The sequence below is a fragment of the Cupressus sempervirens genome, chromosome 6, assembly GCF_028749045.1.
Source record: "Cupressus sempervirens isolate cs-2001-9-10 chromosome 6, ASM2874904v1, whole genome shotgun sequence".
In the NCBI taxonomy this organism is placed as follows: Eukaryota; Viridiplantae; Streptophyta; class Pinopsida; order Cupressales; family Cupressaceae; genus Cupressus; species Cupressus sempervirens.
The window spans coordinates 640,460,130-640,480,067 of record NC_143123.1 but is presented as its reverse complement, the minus strand read 5'-3'; the positions used below and the strand labels follow the sequence as shown (position 1 = coordinate 640,480,067).

At 32.4% G+C, this 19,938-nt stretch overlaps 1 protein-coding gene across 6 annotated transcripts in view; it reads left to right on the top strand.

The window, feature by feature from the left end:
* The window catches only part of LOC149553855 (actin-related protein 4-like), a 281,943-nt gene extending 268,191 nt beyond the window's left edge, over window positions 1-13,752 (top strand). For all 6 annotated transcript variants that reach the window (XM_089789213.1, XM_089789215.1, XM_089789216.1 and 3 more), the window contains 6 exons: window positions 419-481; window positions 622-684; window positions 7,837-7,899; window positions 12,204-12,268; window positions 13,273-13,341; window positions 13,502-13,752. In XM_089789213.1, the coding sequence (XP_089645339.1) occupies window positions 419-481; window positions 622-684; window positions 7,837-7,899; window positions 12,204-12,268; window positions 13,273-13,341; window positions 13,502-13,547 (369 nt within the window). In that variant the 3' untranslated portion in view covers window positions 13,548-13,752. The remainder of the gene's footprint in view (window positions 1-418; window positions 482-621; window positions 685-7,836; window positions 7,900-12,203; window positions 12,269-13,272; window positions 13,342-13,501) is intronic.
* Window positions 13,753-19,938: the final 6,186 nt, after the last annotated feature.

Sequence of the window (19,938 nt, the reverse complement as noted above, 5' to 3'; positions counted from 1 at the left end):
TATAAAAATTGACACAAAAATGAAAAATTAAGATTATTTTTCCGTATTCTGATTGTGGTGTAGAGATGATGTATAGACTTGGGCTTCACGCATTGACACACCACTGTTGCACTAAATGACTTATTTTAACCTCTCACATGCAGAGCTCTTGTAGTCAGGCACGATTTTTGTGTGTTCCTTATTTTATAAAAGACATTCTATTGAAACAAATATATTAAGATACTTGCCAGTTATTTCTATTTTTAATCATTTAGATTGAAGAGTGGTTTTGTGATGTTTTTCTTTTCATGTTCGTGCAATAATTTTGACTAATGATGAATCACGTGGGTGACAGATGCATTTGTTTAATTTTATGACACAGTTTAATCACTGCCTTTAACTTGGAGTTTCTATTGTAACAAATATTTTGATTTTACAGACAATACCTAATATGGATAAATTAGATGCTTCTGGACATCCACTCCGGGGACTTCCACAGATGGTGAGGAAAATCTGTCTATACTTTTGGTTTGATACTTTCTTGTGCTTTTTAAGTATTGATTTTGATGCTGGATAGTACTTGTTGAGTTAGCAAAATTAGCACTTGCATTCTCAGGCATTCCTGTATTATTTTCTGTGCAGGTTATTGAAAGTATAAACAAGTGCGATGTGGATATACGCAGGGAACTGTTCAGCAGTATTCTAGTAAATAATTTTAATTTTTATCTTTAGTCATCTTCTTTGTCAGTTGTGAATTGTATTGTATACCAGATTTACAAACATAGCTGCTATAAATCCTTCACATCAGAGTGCGAAAATGCTCAAATATCCTAAACATGGATAAAAGGATTAAAGTGTGTTTTCATGTAAAGCATGATTGGTTGAAACAATTTTTAATGTAAACTTTACATTTTTAACAAATTTTATGATCCCTTTTGCAGTCATTTTCCATTACATCTATTTCCTTCTCCACTGATGTTCTTAGTGCAATAATGTGGTGTCCCTAATTTGAGCAGGGAAATCCTGAAAACCTGTTTCTACTATATCTTAAGTTTTAACAGACACAACCATGTCCTCAAATGCATGTTTTCCATAAGCCAGCCAGAAAGCAGAAAAGTATGCAGCTCGATGCATTGCTAAAGCCATTAGAATTAATCAAAAACTCTGTTGAAGTTCTAGAATTTGGAAATCAGCTTTTAGGAGCAATTGGAGAAATTCTTAGTGTATGTTTTGCCAGCAGGTAAGAATTTAACCCTGTTGAATGAGTTACATGTTCAAATTGATGGTTGGATACACTGCTAGAGGCTACTAAAATAAATGAAATTGCTCTGTAGAAGTACAACAATTTGGAAACAGTATGTCAGGACTTGGAAAAATTCTTAACAGTTTGAAAATTGTATGTCAGGTCTCAGCACAATTCTTAGTGAAAGTTTTTCCAGTGGGGATGTAATACCCCAACCAGTTATAACTTCTTCAAACACCAAATTCTTTTATAATTCAATTGTTTGGCATTTCGTCAAACACTCTACAAGCAAGCTCTGATAGCACTATAGTAACCTGACTGGCTCTCAAACAATTTGTGTTGAAGAATTGATTTCTGTTTTTTTGTTCTTGAGGTTTTGCAATCTTGATAGAACAATATAGCAGAAAACTAGAAGATTTTGCAATAATAATTTCAACTCAAATATTTAGATATTACATAGGGAATATACCTAAGTTGTTGATTCAAATCTGAAGACGGATTCGGATTTGGGGTTTGAGTTCGTGGGTGGGTTCGTTAGATATATATATAGATGCATTACGTTTACAAAAAATTATATATGTACATTATATGTACAAAAAAGAAAAGAAACCTGCGGGTCCTCCTAGATTCATCATGGGTCCTCCCGCGTTCACTGTGGGTCCTCCTGGATTTGCCATGTATTATTTTATCGGCTTGAGTGAATCTTCTGTGTTTGACCACTTCCTCCAATGAGGTGCCACACACCTCATAATTGGGGCCTTTGTACCTGATCAGAACCTTATTAATTTTTTATTTTCTTTCTCATTGTCTCCCCACTACAACATTGAGGTTAGATGGGGCCATTGGAGGTGACATTCTCTTTAATCGTCCTTTTTCTGAACAATGATTTTCTCTATGGTTTACTAGTTCGGCTCCTTGTTCTTTCTCCATTATATATGTTATCACTTGCTCTATGGCACAATTCCACAATTCTTTCTAGGGAAAACATTGATGCCTTTTCCATGTATTCCACAGATATGGACTTTCATATAACTATACAAATCTGAATATCTATCATCAAACCTTTGGAAAATCCAAATATATCCCCTCCACTTGGACCCTAATGCAGTCACCTTTATCATATCAATATACTTCAATAGAGGATAATTCAAATATTCTTTTAATTTAGGTGGGTCTGGGAAACTAGAACTAGCTGCCATTGTGTTTCCTTTGGCAAGAAGATTTACAAACAACGCATTTAAAACACATAAAAGTTTGGAAACAAAATCAATTTATAAAGCCTAGCTTTTCCAAAATATTAAGAATAGTGACACATTCATATAAAAGTGAAAGAAAAACAGAGAAAATAGTTTGTTGCAAGTTTGTAAAACAAAAATAAGGCAAAATATGAATTTTGTTTGTCATTGCAAAAATATTCTTCTATGATCTTCTTGGTAGCCAATGGACACTTGCACAATCCATAAGAGTGGCAATGCAACCATTGTAGAACCTTCAAAGGTCAATCTTCAGCTCCCTGTGTTAATTCAACAAACAAAAATGAAACTTCAACCTTTTGGAATGGTATTTATTTTTCATAATAGAAATGAGGTAAAATAAACTTGTTTTGGTCTTTTAAATGTTTTAGAAGTGACTAATTGGCTTTGAAATCCATTTTGGGGTGCCCAAGTCAAAGCAAGAAAATATTAAGAAAGAAAGAAAAACCACAGGGTGCTAACACATCTGCTGGCTCACTTGGGTTCCTTTAGGTTGAGTCATGTTCACATCAAATGAATCTAATGCCTTTGACATCCTGCCCATGTCTACAAATGGATCTGAATGGATCTTTGATCCCATTCAAATGGGTCCCGGATCTGGCCAATTTGCAATGTTATATTTGCATGAAATCTATATGTCAGTTATGGCTTCCTTTATATATTCAAATATTGAGGGAATTCTACAACCTTGCTTGATCCTTCATGACCGTGTTGGCATTTTTGGTGATATGATAGATGTAACTAGAGGAAAGGGTAGTAGCATCAGCAATATAGAATAACATTGGCATCATAGTCTACAATGCAATTACTACATGGATAGGCTTCTTTATAATAAGCATGGCAACATATTTCACAGACTCTCTAAGTTCCATGATTCCATTGAAAAAGAATATGTCACTAGTTCTGATGACTTTAGCTTACCATCTTTTATGATGATTCAAAATAACCAAATTTGTTCCTAAATCTCCTATGGGACTGTCTGGCGATTAAGAAATTTTCTTTCAATAGGAAATGAGACATGTAATTCATTGCAAGGCCATTTGATTCATTTTAACTTGGTGGACCCAAAATTTTAAATTGTGGCATGGTAAAAAGAATTTGAGAACAATTTAGCTCTAAGTGGGGACAAGGACTGCAAAGGATTTATGATGAACCTCATGTATCTCATGATTATCGAGTGGGCCATCGAGGTAATTTGATAAAAATGTAATGGATCGGAAAAAATTTGCCTTGTATTGAGAGATTCAACTTCAGTGACATTGTTAGAGGTGGCAAAGTATGTAGAAGAGACACAATTGTAAACCCATTTAGTGATTAATCTTGTTTAAGGCCTTCTGAACCGTATTAATATTCCACTTACATGGCATTGTAAAATTATAAGAGGAGTTTAATAAATTGGGTTCGAAATGGGAAATATTCAGGGAAAAACTTGTGAAGTCATAAAATGTACTATTTTTGTAAACACGAAAGAAAATATTAGTTTTGTTAGTCCATGTCAAATACATTGCTCATAAATAAAATAGAATTATAGATGTTATAATTTATAAACATGTTAAGTGTAAATAACCTCATAGAACTCCAGAAAATCTGTTTTATCTTAAAGTTTTAACTAATAGGTTTTGTGTATGAATCCATGTACATGTAGTTTGAAAACTTACCAAGTATTAGTACCTTTTTTGGGTGGTAAATGTTTTTACAAGGTTAATCCATGGCTTACTAAAAAATGCTGAAAAATGCCTAAAGCTTTGAAAATATTTGTTGTGTGCATGCTATTGCATGCAAATATACCCGGATGGGACTACCGATTCCTTTTGACTGATGTTTTTGCCCTGCATACTTCCTAAGGTTCCTGCAATGGGCTCGCACCTGCAAATTGTGACTATTAGCACATGATATGATTTGGTAGACAGACTATTGTAGACATCCCTGGATTGAAACTTATAATATTTTCCAATAAAAAATGTTTTTGAAAGAATATAGATTTTTTTTGTTGCAAATCGTTTCACAGGTTTTTAGATTTGGTGTATACTGAGTCTGAGTTTCTGAACAATGCATGCATTTATGTAATATTTGTGCTGACAGCTGCTGTCCCCCATTTTACACCTGTGGTCCCCAATTTTTGGTTCACAGTTTGCCCTTTTCTTGCATCCTCTTGGGCCCCTCTTCATAAACTTGGTGGAATTCGGCATATCATAAAGAGTGTATCAGTTGGGAGTTTCAATTTGTAACATCCCCTTTTTTCAGGCCTTTGCTAGCAACTAGCAAATTAATAAATACAATTACTAATTCACATTCATGAGAAGGCAGTTATAACAGTTATGTTCATGCGAAAGAGATTAACAAATACAATCAGTTTAACTAAATTATCATAACTAATAATTGAAGGCATCATCAACAAATCTGAATAGATGATTTAATTTTTCCATAACTTAAATTCCGAAAACCAGAATCTGCCTAGGGTAGCATCTACAAAACCCAGGTTAGTCCACATTTATCACTTAAGGCACAAAGTGTTATACTATTGTATCGTAATGACAAATACCATTTAGGGCGTCAAATACTATTGTATCATCTATTTTCTTTCCTATTGGTCATTTTGTCAATAACATATAGTTGGAAGATACGCTCATTTTCGTTATTCACATAAAAGGACAATTATAACATCCATCAAGTAGACCTATCTCAAGCATACAATTATATTTCATGTTCAATTGGAAGATCAACTAATCTAACTATTTACCAATTTCATTGAAGAGGAAATACGAACTCAACGATATTAATCAATCTAACATATCTTCAACTTGTAATTTCTAAAATACCCATTACGAAAAGATATTGAATGCAGAATCATATCGAAGATATTGAATGCACAATCATATCTTTGTCTTATGCAAGCCCTGGCATGTGGTGGAGAGGAGAAGCATTGTCAGGGGCTTAACCTCCCAACCGCAAACCCTTAAATATCCCCACACAATCTCATCCAAGAAAGGCCCTCCCTATTCGGAAATAGACATCGAACACCTTGTCCAACGATTGAGCATCCTGGTGCTAGAGTATCAATCCCATTGCTCGATTAGGCATCAAGATCTAAACATTGGACTACCATGAGCTGACTCAGTATTATTTATACAGTTTAATTATTCATTTACTTCCATTTACTGATATTCATTTGTTCTTGCAGCGATACTTCTCCTCCTCATCCATTCTTGCTTGACCTTCTTGGTCTAGAGTGTATCCTAGGAGGTCTCAATGTATACAATGCATTTCAATACAGTAATCAGAATTCCTTACTCAAGTGTGGTTCTTATCTCAATGGCATATAGATTATACCACTGTATAAGTCAGATCTCATGAGTAATATCAGAACAACCTCTATATATATTTGTTGTACACGATACATATTTTGATTGTGATAACTAGAAATCAAACTAATAAAGGTTGATCGGGACCGTGCGGTCTATATGATTTCCATCACCCAATGCACACAAAATGGAAATATGAAAGGAAATAAAATAGCTTCCATGCTCTAAATCATTATTTAAGGCCTTCGGGTAATGCCCATATTTCTAATCCATGAATCGTGGATGCACAATATCAATATGATCATTTATTAACAATGTTATATAATAAAAAGGATGGAATGCATGTAAAAGTGAATCATGGCAATGGTAGCATGAACTAAGAATTGAAATTCACATTGGGTGATCGGAGCACGTCACCAAGAGCTTCAGTCACAAGCTTTCTTTTTGAACTGTGAGCAATCATTGTGGTTAATTGCAGTTTGAGGTGTCGTATGTGCAACAAGAATGATGATGTATCAAATGTCGTATAATATATATATATATATATATATATATGTTTCAGAGTCCTTACACTTATGAGAAGAGAGAAGTGCAAGAGAGAGAGAGAGCCTTTCTCTGGCAGCGAGGAGAATTAAAATAGATTACCCAGTCACTCTTACCATTACAAGAAAAGGAGTGACAGTGCAAGTTCAACCATCGGTCACAAGTAACTCTTCCACTCTTTTAAAATTTAAAAAGGAATAATGTCGATATGAAGGTGGCAAACGCTCATCGATATGTAGCCAAATAAAATATTAAGATAAATATAAGGGTCCCCCCTTCCACATATATAAAATACACATTTGTGTCATGTTATTGTGTCATTTCTATTTTTATGTACATGTTTATGCACATGTGCATGTATTTTAATTATATATTTATTTGATATCATCTATTGATATTTGTGTAAGTATGGATGTCATAATAACATGGGGGGAATATACTCAAGAGACTCCACAATGATCAAATGTAACAATTTAAATTATTAAACAAAATGCTTAATGTTTTCTTGTCTTATAAACCGATTGGGTATCTCATGGTCGTCCAACGTACACTCTTGCCTGTCTAGCCATTTTCCCTTAGTCATAGTGGTTAATGACTAATACCTATTTGCCCAGTGATGGTGGTAGCCCCCCATGCCCAATTCCTTTTTAGCAATTCTTTCACTCCCTTTGACGTGCTCTTGCAAGGAAAGGACATTCCCCACAATTGTATCATATTCCTCAATAAAATCACAATTTCCATAACAAGTTATTTTTCATAAACCAACACAACGACTAACCATCATATCACTTCCCATGAATTCATAATGAATAACCATTTTCCAAGTTTTCAAGATAATGATATAATAACATCACAATAGTTAACTGAAATGTCATCTTCACATGAATCGTAACTGAATGTAACATACCCCCCCCCCCCTCGTGCTTCATCGTCCTTTATAAACTTTGAAATTTTAACGAACATTATAAAGGAGCATTTAAAATTGGGCCAAAAATTGGGATGTAACACAACTATACAGAGTAGAGAGCTTTTGAGGACAAGTTGTCATCTTAACAATTGTTATGTTTGACTCTGGGTTTTGTGTGTGTGTTTGACACTCTACAACTCTATATAAGCTACTATAAAAAACAATAATTATAATTAAGGATATGTTGAGCTTAGGATTTGCTAATTTGGTTTGAACTTTATTTTGATGGTTATAACATCTTTAGCCTTAAAGCATGATTTCGAATACCCAAGTCCTTTGTGTCATTACTGTTCTTGTCCACTTTGCTAATGGTTTTGCTTTTGCTCAAATTACTGTTTTGTTATCTAGTGAGGAATGTGATATAAGCAATGTTATTCTAATTTCATGTTCTTGGAAGTGTTGACTAGAGTCGAGAAATGTTAACTTGTTTGTGTACAACTTATTAAATGGTATTTTACTATTTTTCTTTGTCAAGATTCACACATATATTGGCAAGTGTTTGTGCCACAGGTAGGGAGGTCTGATTCACCATCTTTATGTTTCAAACAGCTTGCAGGTGGTACAGCATCAATGCAACAGATGAAGGAACGCTTGGAGAAGGACTTGATGGAGGTATGCAGTCTCCTTTTAAAATCTGCTGCGTGTTCTTAATACCATTTAGAAATTTCATTTATCCTAGGGACATGAAACATGGAATCTAAACCTATTATTCGTTCTTTAGCATATTTCCTTCCCTAAAAGACATAATGTGGCACGTTTGTGGTCATCTTTTACACAGATTGTGTTGGAGCAGCTAAGATCTGCTTGCAGACTGAAAACATTCCACAAATAAGCTTTGTGCAAAATGAGAAATATCTTATGCATGCTATATAAAATCTGCAGATGAACCTTGCTTATAAAGGCAAGGATGAAGAGCTGAGAAAGTAGGGGTCAAACATTGATTAACCCTCCAACTATGAAACAAGTGTAGGACTCTTATGGACGAGTGTTGGGTTGCTTGGCAAGTCTGCATGAAGCAAGGGAAAAGTCTAAACAACCTCCAAGTGAATCGCGTAGTGTGAATAGGACTACTAAGTTGGCTAAAAGCTAACTTGTTGGATAACACCTTTTTAAGTTTTCCAGGATGATAAATTGGACAAGACTAAAAAGTATGCAGTTTTCCATGTTTCTAAATTTGGTCTAATTTGAACTTTCTCGAGCTTGCCATAACCCAGTGTTCATCATTTCAAAACTTCAAATCAGTTTGAACTTGTGCAACAATTTTTCTAACTTTTTCCAAAACAGGCCTTGATAAATCTTGAGTAACTCAATCACAGAAACTTTTTTTTTGAAAATCTATAACAGTTGATGCAAAACCCTTGGGTTCCTTCTAGGTCCTCATTACATTTTGCCCTGTCTGGCCAATTTTTTGTTACAAAATTCCTTACCATTTTGGAAATTGTCGCAAAACAGTTTTGGCAAAGGTCAAATTTGAGTTTCAGTTGCAGTAATAAAAGGCAGGTTATGTTTTGGGGTTACTGTGCGCCATCTGGTTAAAAGTCTTCATTTTTCAGCTTAAGGTCTCAGAGATAGATATATAAGGTTTAATTTTGATGTTTGAAATTTCATAAACTTAAGGTTTTGTGCCAGAACTTGGCAAGGCTGTGACAAACTTGTCAGAAACCAAAGGTTGTCACAAGTTACAACCTTGTAAAACCCTAAATCAAGTTTTAAAAGAAAAAATGAAGGCAAGAGTTGGGATTTCTGTGTGGTTTCAAAACTCTGAGAGCACCTGCAACAGTAATGATAATCCCTAAAATGTCCAACACTCTGCCTTGAACTCAGGCAAAAGTGAAGTTTTAGAAAAAAAAGCCTTTGGCAGTGTTTGTTTGGTTTCAAAACTTTGGGGGTCGAAGAATGTTTTGAAAGCTCATCCTAACGTCAATAAGTGGCACAGAAGATGCAGCCAGACACGGGAATGTGAACTGTTTGATAGAAAACTTCAAAGTATTCTGGTTCAGAGCGCGTCACTATATGTATTATGATATGCACAAAATGTGTTTTTCAGAAAGGCTTTAGGAATTCCTAGGGAAATGCAATATGTAGTTCTTGTCTTGGCCATTAATGGGAGCTTTGGAATGTTGCAAAACCTCATCCTTACGTCAATAAGTGGCACAGAAGATGCAGCCAGACATAGGAATGTGAACTGTTTGATAGGAAATTTCAAAGCATTCTTGTTTCGGGATGCCTCGTATATGATATGCACAAGATGCGCTTTTCAGGAAGGCTTTAGGAACTTTCAAGGAAATGCAATACATAGTTCTTATCTTGGCCATTAATTGGAGCTTTGGAACAAAATGTTAATATCTGTAAAAGCGTAAGGTAAGGGGATTTTGATGAGGCTGGGATAAATATGTCTGCAAAGCCATTGATAGGTACACATTGTTTTACAAATGGTATCTCATTGACTGCAATGAATACAGCAAGTGCATAACATAAATTAAAATAATTGAAATTTCTTTAGAAGCATTCAAGGAAATATCCGTGACTAAGTCTGCAGCTATTTCAAACACCTTTTCCATGTCAGATATAATAGTTGAAAATGCTTTGGAAGATATGCTTATAAAAGATGGGAATGTAAATGTAGCACATATGCGTATTTAGCAGATCTAAACTCTTGCCAAGCTCACTCTGCATGCCAAAATGGTAGTCTTGAAAAAGTGTGTAAGATTTATCAAAGCAAATAAATAGAAGGTTTCTGCTAAATTAATCATGCTAGTCTGCCTGGATACAAACAGGGAAGCTATTATGGTCAATTTTAGTTGTTGCAACTGGGGTGCAGGTTTCGAAGCTTGAGGAAATTGATGTATATGAACTCAATGCTAAAATAATTTGCTGTTTGAGAGATTTAAATGATGGAACCAAACCAGTGAATGTTATGTCCTCACACACTAGGCCTAATGCTGTTGTAATTGGCTGTGGACACATAGGCATAAGTGCACTACTGCATTAGTTACCAATAAACTGCATGTAAATTCGTAACAGTCATGTTGCCAGAGGAGCACTTAATGGCCCAGTTATTTACATCAGAGTTTACAGCTTTCTTTGAGCATCAAGGGCTACTATAGGAGTAAAGTTGTTAAGTTCATCAAGGGAGCCATGTTGTCATCTTTTGAAAGGGATTCAGAGGGTAAATTTCTTAAAGTAATTTTGAGGTATGGAATTTGCTTCACTAATGATATGATTGTGGTCTACATTACCAGGTATGCCCTTATTGTTTTCCAACTTGTACTAGGTAACTTTGTATATGGGTTTGCCCAAGGTTGCATCTGGGTATTCCTTGGGTACATACCCTGCCATCTGGGTGCGCTGTGGGTATGTACCTAGGCATACTTAAAGGCAAAGAGTGCCAAAAATTTACAAAAACGTATTTTTTGACTTTTTAAAAAAAAATTTAGAAAAAACCTTACAATGCCCCTAATAACATTATTTTGCCCAATACAAAGATCATTTCCTCTCTTCACTCTCTTTTATCTGAAAAGCATTCTATTGTAGGGTTTTTCTCACATCTAAACACCTTGTGCAGCTTATTATTTCTGCCCCTCAAACCCATTAGAGTCTCCACACCGAGACCTCCACAAATTAGTAGGATTTCCTGTCATCTAAGAAGTTTGATTACTTTGGCCACCAGAATCAAGAACTTAGACTACTCAAATTAACACTGTTAAATGCCAATTGAAGTATCATATCATCAAAATGTATTTACTTTTATAATTCTGTATATTTCATTGGGATTTTTTTTTTCATATTCACACACAAGTATCGAAGGGAATTTTTTTGGCCCATACTCAGGTACCCACACCTGTACCAGCAACTTAGACTGTGGTTGGAATAGGTATCAGAGCAAAAACTGGGTTGTTTGAACTTTGAATGTCAATCAGTTTGTAGAAGGTGGCACTAAAGTAAATGGAGAAAATGCAAGCAAGCAATGGTTATGTTTGGACTTTACACAGTGGGAGATATGGCATACTTTCCAATAAAGCTTTCAGTAGAGGTATGAAGACTGGAGCATGTAGACTTTGCTTGCAAATCAGCAAGAAATGCCACTGAAGCAATAATGGCTACAGATGATTAATGGCTTTGATTTTTTGCCATATTTCTATTCAAGAGGTCTCATACTCTCTTGAATGTTCGGCATGCGTTTAATTACAGTTGTTTTCTTTCATTTTAACAAGCTTTTTGTATGTTTGAGAGGGGAATCTCTGTACTCTCTTTTACATGATTATTTTTCTCACTGCCTTTTTAGTACGTTTATCTTTTCTACTTTCTGGTCAGAAGCTCCCAGTATGAAATCTGAAATTCATTATACTAGGGAGCTGTACCTCTAAAATTCGGAGAGATTACTAATTCAATATTAATTTATCCAACTATTGTAATTTTCTGTCGGGATTTATTTGATTTTTTTAATAATCCAAACAATTTGTCTTGTATTAAATGTTTCCTTGAAGTATTGCATTTTGACCATTAGAATGATTTTATCATGTATGTTAAGGTCTTGAGATACGTATCTCAAACATAGTTTTTTGTTTTTCTCGAAGTACCAGATAATTATCACTACAATAGCTCACTTAGTTAGGTCGATCTGTTTTTGTTTTTTTGTCTTGAAGCAGATGCAAATCCTCTCTCCCTGCTCCTTTATCCTCCCGCTTTATCTTTCTTTTGGAAATTTATTTTAAAATAAATGTAGCTCCAGTGCAAGATGTATGGTTTTAACACAAGGTCACCAATTTCATTTCAATGTACACATTTGTAGAATTTAGTAAGAAAACAAAACGTACTAACAACTTGCGTCTGTCTATGCAAACATTATAGCAATAATACAACTTATCAAGCTCTAGAAAGATGAACTTTAATATGCTACAAAATTTATTCCTCAGGAAGCACCACAAGCAGCACGTGTCAAGGTACTTGCAAGTGGCAATTCAACTGAACGGAGATACAGGTTTATTTTCTCATTTTTCTTTCTCAGCTATTTTGTAAATGTTGTTTGTGACATTTTCTATTCAGGCTTTTCTTTGGGGCTGATTTCTTTTGATCGTGAAATGTTTAATATAACTCATCTGGAGGTTCTTAAGTGGTCTGGATTTAATATATTCTGGGTTTCCTAGACTTACATGGTTTTCTAATTAGACATGGTAAATCCCAGAAATAGGGGTAATTTTAAATATTTACATGAATTATCATATGGACATATCATATACATTCTGGCAGAACATTTATATAGCTTACACGTGGACATCTTTCATAAAAAATTCGTTGATATGTTTTTCTTTTTGTCAACTGCGAGATCTTTGAAATTTAATAAAAAGGAATTGAATTAATTGAACTATCTGAATATTTTTGGAAGGCATGCTGTGTATATTCATTAGCAACCAATGGACGATTTCAAATATGGATGGATCAAATTTAGAGAAATAATTTGTATATACCCTTGAAAACAAGAAATGTAAATAAATACAATCAATTTCAACTTGTCATGTAAAAATCAACAGTGAAATAAATTTCTTTGTTGCAAGGGTATTCTAGATCCAACAAATAAAAGCCAATTAAAGATATCATTAATGTGGAAGCTCTACAGTCCAGATGATCTGAATTTCGAGAATAGTGGGTTTTGCACCATTTCAAATTTGATGTCAGTTGAAATCGTGTGTTTCATAGTTATCAATTATACTCTAGTCATGAAAAATAGAGCATTGTCTGTAGTAGGATGGTATAAGAGCAGTATGGTTTTAATGAAATTTTGGAGTTCCAATTTTTAACATCAATAATGGCTATGAAAATATTTGGTTATTGACATTTGCATTATCCTACTCACATTCCCTATATTCCTAAGTAGTATTTATTATTTACCATTCATTGCTCGTAAATAATAAATTATTAAATACCCTTAGTCAAGAAAAATATAACTATTATACTTTGTGTTAATTAGATATGTATTTCTTGTAGTGTGTGGATTGGGGGCAGCATTCTTGCATCATTAGGGTCGTTTCAGCAGATGTGGTTCTCCAAGTCTGAGTAAGTGGATCTCAGTTGTGAGAAATTGCTATTACAGACACTTGAACTTTGGTTGTATCTAAATTTTGGCTCTTAATTGCTTCTCTGATCACTATGTAACTATATGTACACAAATTTCTTGATGTTCTGACTAACTATCTTTTACATTTTTCTGGAGCAGGTATGAGGAGCATGGAGCTTCGTACATTCAAAGAAAATGTCCTTAAGTCAAGGAAAAATCAATTATTGTTATCAGCCTGAACTATTTATGCTAATTTACGATGGTATAATCTAAATATTATCTTAGGTAAATTATTATTTGTGTCACAGCGATTACAAGAATAATTTTGACATCCTTTTTCTTCTAGGATGATGACGAAGGTATCTCAATTATGAAATAGAGATTATTCTAGAGATATCTTTACATTGAAATGACAAGTTATACATGCTTGATGGGGCTTTTGGGAGCTTTCAATTTAGAACATAATGTAAGAACCATGTCCTAAAAAGAAATGTCACATCACATATGAAACAAAAAATGTGGAAAATGAACCAATAGGAATAGAGTTGAAAAGTCAAGAACTCATTCATTATCCATTAACTAATAAAATAAATATAATTAGTTTATCAATGAATTTAGCATAACACTAAGGCGCTGATTTATCACATGAACATTACAACATATGAACTATGGCGTTGAATTACAATGAATGCCCATCTTATACATAAGGAAAAGTACATCTCAATCTTTTAGGATTGCATTACTCAATAATCAAAGATTACAGCAATTGAATGTTACGTAACATCATCACTATGATGAAAAGTATGAGACGATGAGAAAGGTTACTGAAATTTGTCACTTGTCCTTCAGTGTATCCTGTCTCCAAAGCTATTGAACGTCGTCCATTTGCTATCTAAGACAGGAGTGTAGTTCAGACGCTTTTACCTCGCCAACCACAAAGTGTTTACTCCCCTGAGATTCTTCCTGACATGAAGAAAGCACCGACCTTGGCACGAGAAGCCTAGCTTCCCGGAACAAGATGGATCAAATGGATTCGGTGTGGCAGAGAAACATACTACATGCGTCCATGTGCCTAGCAACTTAACCATGGAATGTGGTGGGAAAAAGAAATAAACACTACACATCTACTCATATGTAGTGAAAGAAAATTTGTAGTATAAAGCATATCAACACATATGCAAAAGAAAAATAAGGATAGTCACACATATGCTATATGTCAGAAACAACATACTTAAATGCATTAAATAAATGGCTTGACTAAGCACTATATTTGTTAGCAATATTGAAAAGAAACAAAATGTAATGAATCCTACTTTCAAATCTTGACGGGTTGGGAGAAACAAAAACAAAATTTTTGATCAAGATTTTCTAAATCCTATTAGAAGTATACCCTAGCATAAAGTTTTGATCATGTATTCCTAAACCTATGCAACAATCTACCCAACCCTAAGAAGTATGAGATAACGATAACAATACCATCTGATTAGATAATGAACCTAAATCTACCGGTCATCAAGAATATAAGGTAACCATTAGAACACCATTCAAAATCATCCACTAATCATTTCTTTGAAATTAGTATTTCTCTTTAGCAACAATTAAGACAGAAATGAGGTTAAGTTTGACATCTATAAGATAGTACAACAATCCAAGCATAATCCTATCCAACAAAGATGATAACATTCAAACAACAACCTAGTTTAAGATTCAATGGTCTCAATAGTGGGTAAAATCTTATTGGTGATATTTTAACAGTGAAGATGCATAACCAAGACAAACTCAAAGAACAAAGCTAACATTTATAGCACTCCTAGCTCATTTACTATTTGTTATTCTAATAATACAATTAATAGATTGTTTACACATTTAAGTTTGCAAACTAAGTTTCGAATTTATGAACTTGTAGTTCCAAAGGTGTTAGAGATTAAATTCTATATTTAATTTAAGTCAGTTCATCCTCCTAATTTATCACATTTCCAAGTCAAACCATAGTTCATACTCAATTGTAAAGCACATTTGATTAAGGCATTGTCTGATGACTTATTCTAAAGGTAAGTTGAAGAGCATTACCCAACCTTGTTAAATCTAAGAATGGAATAAGAAATTCCTACTTATCAAATAAACAAGTTCATGTTATCAATTTTTACACCTACTAAAAGAAAAACCTTGATTGAAGAATCGTGTTCCATCTAACTTCATTGTATTGGTTGGGCAACATAGGTTGATACAAGCTTTTATTGGTATCATGTAGGTTTGTGATTGAAGATGTTTTGAGTTTGATTGATATATTGGTATATGGTTCTAGTTCTAAAATTAGCTAACACTAAATAGCTGAGCCTTAGTTCAAAATGACATGTCTCTATCTCCAAAAGTTGTCATGGAATGTAGGTGATCAATTTAGGAAGGGAAACAAATAACCAACACCCAAGATAATATTAATCAAAATTGAAATTAGTAGGTAGTTGCATAAGAGAAGACATTTTTTAAGTGTAGGGAGTGGGTAATATAAATTTCTTCATTTAAAATCTGGATTGAAAACACTGTTGTCTTCCATCTTTCAACATTCATACACATTAAGCATATAATCTAGGTTCTACATTCAACGAAACCATTCTTCTTTTTAAACATTCGATAGGTAGGAACAAATGGCATCTGAACAACATGATTTTTATTTTACCAAAGAATAGATCATTGAATTTAAAACAACAGTTAAGAAAAAGGAACCTGAACCTAGACTTCAGTAGGTACGTCTCTTGTTGAGTGGAGATTGTTTCTTGCTTCCTCTTGCCTTCCAATTGCCAATCGCTAATGCCCTCCTTCCCCAACTAAATTTCCTTTTTAAAACTTTTCCCTCAATCTGTAACTAACCCAATTCAAGGGTTTTTGTTTCTTTTTCTTTTCATATTTTCTTTATTACTACCTATTTCCCTCTTGCAACATGTCACCTCTAATAAAGTTATATATGGAAAGGTGCTAAAAATTAAAATAAAGCGTTTTAAACAATTTATATGTCATTATATCGAATAGAACTATATATATATATATATATATATATATATATATATATATATATATATATATATATATATATATATATATATATATATATATATATATATATATAAGACGTTTTATTTCCTAAGGTTATAACATCAAAATAGGTATATCATAGCTAGGTGTTCTTTAAATTTTCTTATTTTTTAAAGATATTTTCATCATCAAGAATGGTAAAGTAGAACTTAAAAATAACCAAGTTAGATTAACATCTTTAGTCTAACGTGACGAAATATCATGTAAATTTGAAATTCAACCATATTGCACATCCCTAGTTAAACATCTACATGGTGTGTGTGTCGCTCGAGTATTTGTCCATCCCCTTCCGAGAGGCTAATCCTCTCTACCTCAACCACACTCTTGTCTTGTCGATCTTGTATCCATTCATACACTCAAAACATGCACTAGTTAAATTAAACCATTAATTTAATCCAAATTCAAATCAAGGGTTGACCATGTCAAAATTGATAGGGTTGCCACATAAGCAAGGACAAGGAAAGTCGCAAGATGGGATGTGAGACATAATTTGAGAATGCATGATTGTTAGGAATGCATGTGTTTCATTGTTGTGTAACTATTGGAGATTAAATAGTCACTACATTGTAACTATAAAGATATCGCACGACTGTTGGAGTGATTCATTTTTTCGTAATGTCTATTTACATTTGCAAATAAATTTTAAAAGTATGTGAAAATAGGGTGTAAAAAATTATTATATCAAAGAATTTAACCTAATGAGGGAACACGTTGAGAAAGAATTCATAGGAGCAAATATTAATTAGAAAGTAAAAATGCTCATAGCCCAACTTAGAGTGGGCTCTCATCACTTGAGGTGTCAAATGGGTAGATGGACACTACCAAAGGAAGAATGAGAGGAAAAAATATGTTTATTTTGCAACATGAGAATGGTGGAAATAGAGTGACATTTTATCATGGAGTGTGTAGCGCCCACCTATAGTTTGTTTTTCCATTATATTTACCAAACTCTTTTTATGCCTATTCCATATGTGTTAGTTTCAAGGGTATTATTTCATAACTTGGACTAGAGATATATCAATAAAGAATTACTTAGTAGATTATATTTCACATGTTTATTGATGATTATGTTTACTAGTGCATTGATGATGCTTTAATGATGATTACTTCATATTTGAAAGGATGCATTATTTTATCTAAGCATTTGATGTTCAATTTATAATTATAGTACTTACCCCATACTTGCATGTGTATGGTGTGCGTGTTTGTTTTACTTTTTTATTTTTCGTGTTTGATGTGGTTAAGGGGGGGAGTCATAGTCACCTGCCAGTCGAGATCTACACGATGTACCACTCTTTGCCATTGTCTATTTAGTTGTGTGTGTGTGTGTGTGTGTGTGTGTGTGTGTGTGTGTGTGTGTGTGTGTGTGTGTGTGTGCATGCTCATCTTTTATGCAAGATTGCAAGTATTGGGCATTGACTTCCTTGAATTGCCAAGATGAGTGTGCCCTATCACAATAACTCAATAGTAAGAATGAGGAGATAATGTCCAGGTCCAATCGCAGCCATAGCCTAAATACTTGTCTTGCAAGGAGGACTCATAACTAACTTTCCACCCTTCTTAAAATCTCCGAGTTTATCTTTATTTGTGTTGTTTGATTTTGAGTTTTGGTATGTTTTGGTAATATTGCTTTTATGTGGATTTCGCTATGTGATTTATTTGGTAAAGAATTTAATTATAATATTTAAGTTAATCATATAATATTAAGAATTATTAAATATTATTTGATTAAAAAAAAATATTAAAGCATGAGAATATTTAATTGATAAAAAACACTAATTAAATATGTGCATTAATTTAGAAGTCTTAATCTAAATTTAGAAGCCTAAGTTTAAAAGTCTTAATTTAGAAAATTACTTAAAGATAAATTATAATATGATGATATTTAATTAATTATTAATTAATTAAATATGTACTTCAGCTTTAAAGATTTAATTTAAAAGTCTGATTTAAGCAGTTGGACAAAAAAGAGAATTAAAATATTAAAATATTAAAGATTTAATATTGCTTTATTATAATTATTTATTTAATAATAATTAAACTAGAGTTGCATTTAAACAATGAGCTTTGATTATTATTATTAATTTAAATGATAAACTATGCTTTAATAAGTGCTTGTACTAATTAATAAACTTGAGAAAAATAAAATTTTAAAAAAAAATTAATTAAAAAGTTCTTTAAAATGCGCATGAAAGAATTAAATTTAAAAGATTTGATTAAAGTTATAATTTAGGCATATTTATATTTATTTAATTTAATAATAATTTATTTAAAAGTTTTAGTTTTAATAAACTCTAAATAATATTATTAGTTAAATTAATAAATATTATATTAAAATTGTTGCATGATTTAATAAGGGAGAGAAAGATTTAATTTAATAAGGTTTATTTTAATCAAATTGCATAAAATGTGGATGAAAATTAAAATACACTAATTAAAGACAAAAAGTTTTCAAATTATTGCATGATCAAAGCCTTGATTTGGAGGAAAAACTCTTTATTAAGAAAATTAGAGTTCATTTCTAAATATATAGGTTTTGGGGAGCAAACTCCAAAATTGGATCAAAAGAATTATTGAAATTTTTAGAGGGTTTGGATTTGCATGTACTCACAGATTGTTTCAAATTTTAGCTATGTTTTTCGGTAGGGTTTGAAAACCCATTGTAGAATCTTATTGAAAGATCTGTCTATTTCGTGTCTTTTTGGGTGTTTGCATATTGCTTATTAATTTACTGTATTGATTTTTGATTAAGGAATTATATTGTAGATTTTGAAAAAGGAAAACTTATTAATTAAGAAAACTTGACTAAGGAAAATTATAGAAAAACTGTAGAAAATTATTATGATTGTATTCTCTTAAACTCCTTTTTAATATAGGAAAAATTTGATTACAGAAAATTGAAAGAAAATAATAAATTGAATGGTTAGGGTTTCTACTTTAAATTTGTCTTTATAACCATGAGATTATAATGAATTTTCTAAATATAGATAAATATTATTCTTATATCTAAAATAATTTAATTGCAAAATTTATTGGAAAAAGAAAAAAGATTAATTTAGAGGAAAATATGTTGTAACTAAACCTATGCATGCATGTGAAAAAAATGCTAAAAATACAAAGCTAAATATAGTAAGGTTGCATGTGAAAAAAAATATGCTAAAAATAGAAGCTAAGTATAGTAAGTTTATATGCATATGAAAATATGTATTCTAAAAATAGAAAACTAAGTATAGTATGGTTGCATGATTTGAGAGATCAAAAACATGCAAAAATACTAATTGCATGTGTATTTTTATTTAATATAATTTAATTTTTAAATTTATTTATTTAAAAAAATTAATTACAAAAATTAGTTAATTAAAAATAAAATTTTAAAATTATTTATTAATTTTTAAAAATTTAAATAAATATTATTCATTTAGTTAAAGTGAATGTTAGTAATATTAGTGATTCTTTAAGTCTAATTAAACTCTTAGTTTTTGAAATCAAAAGTGACCAAAAACAAG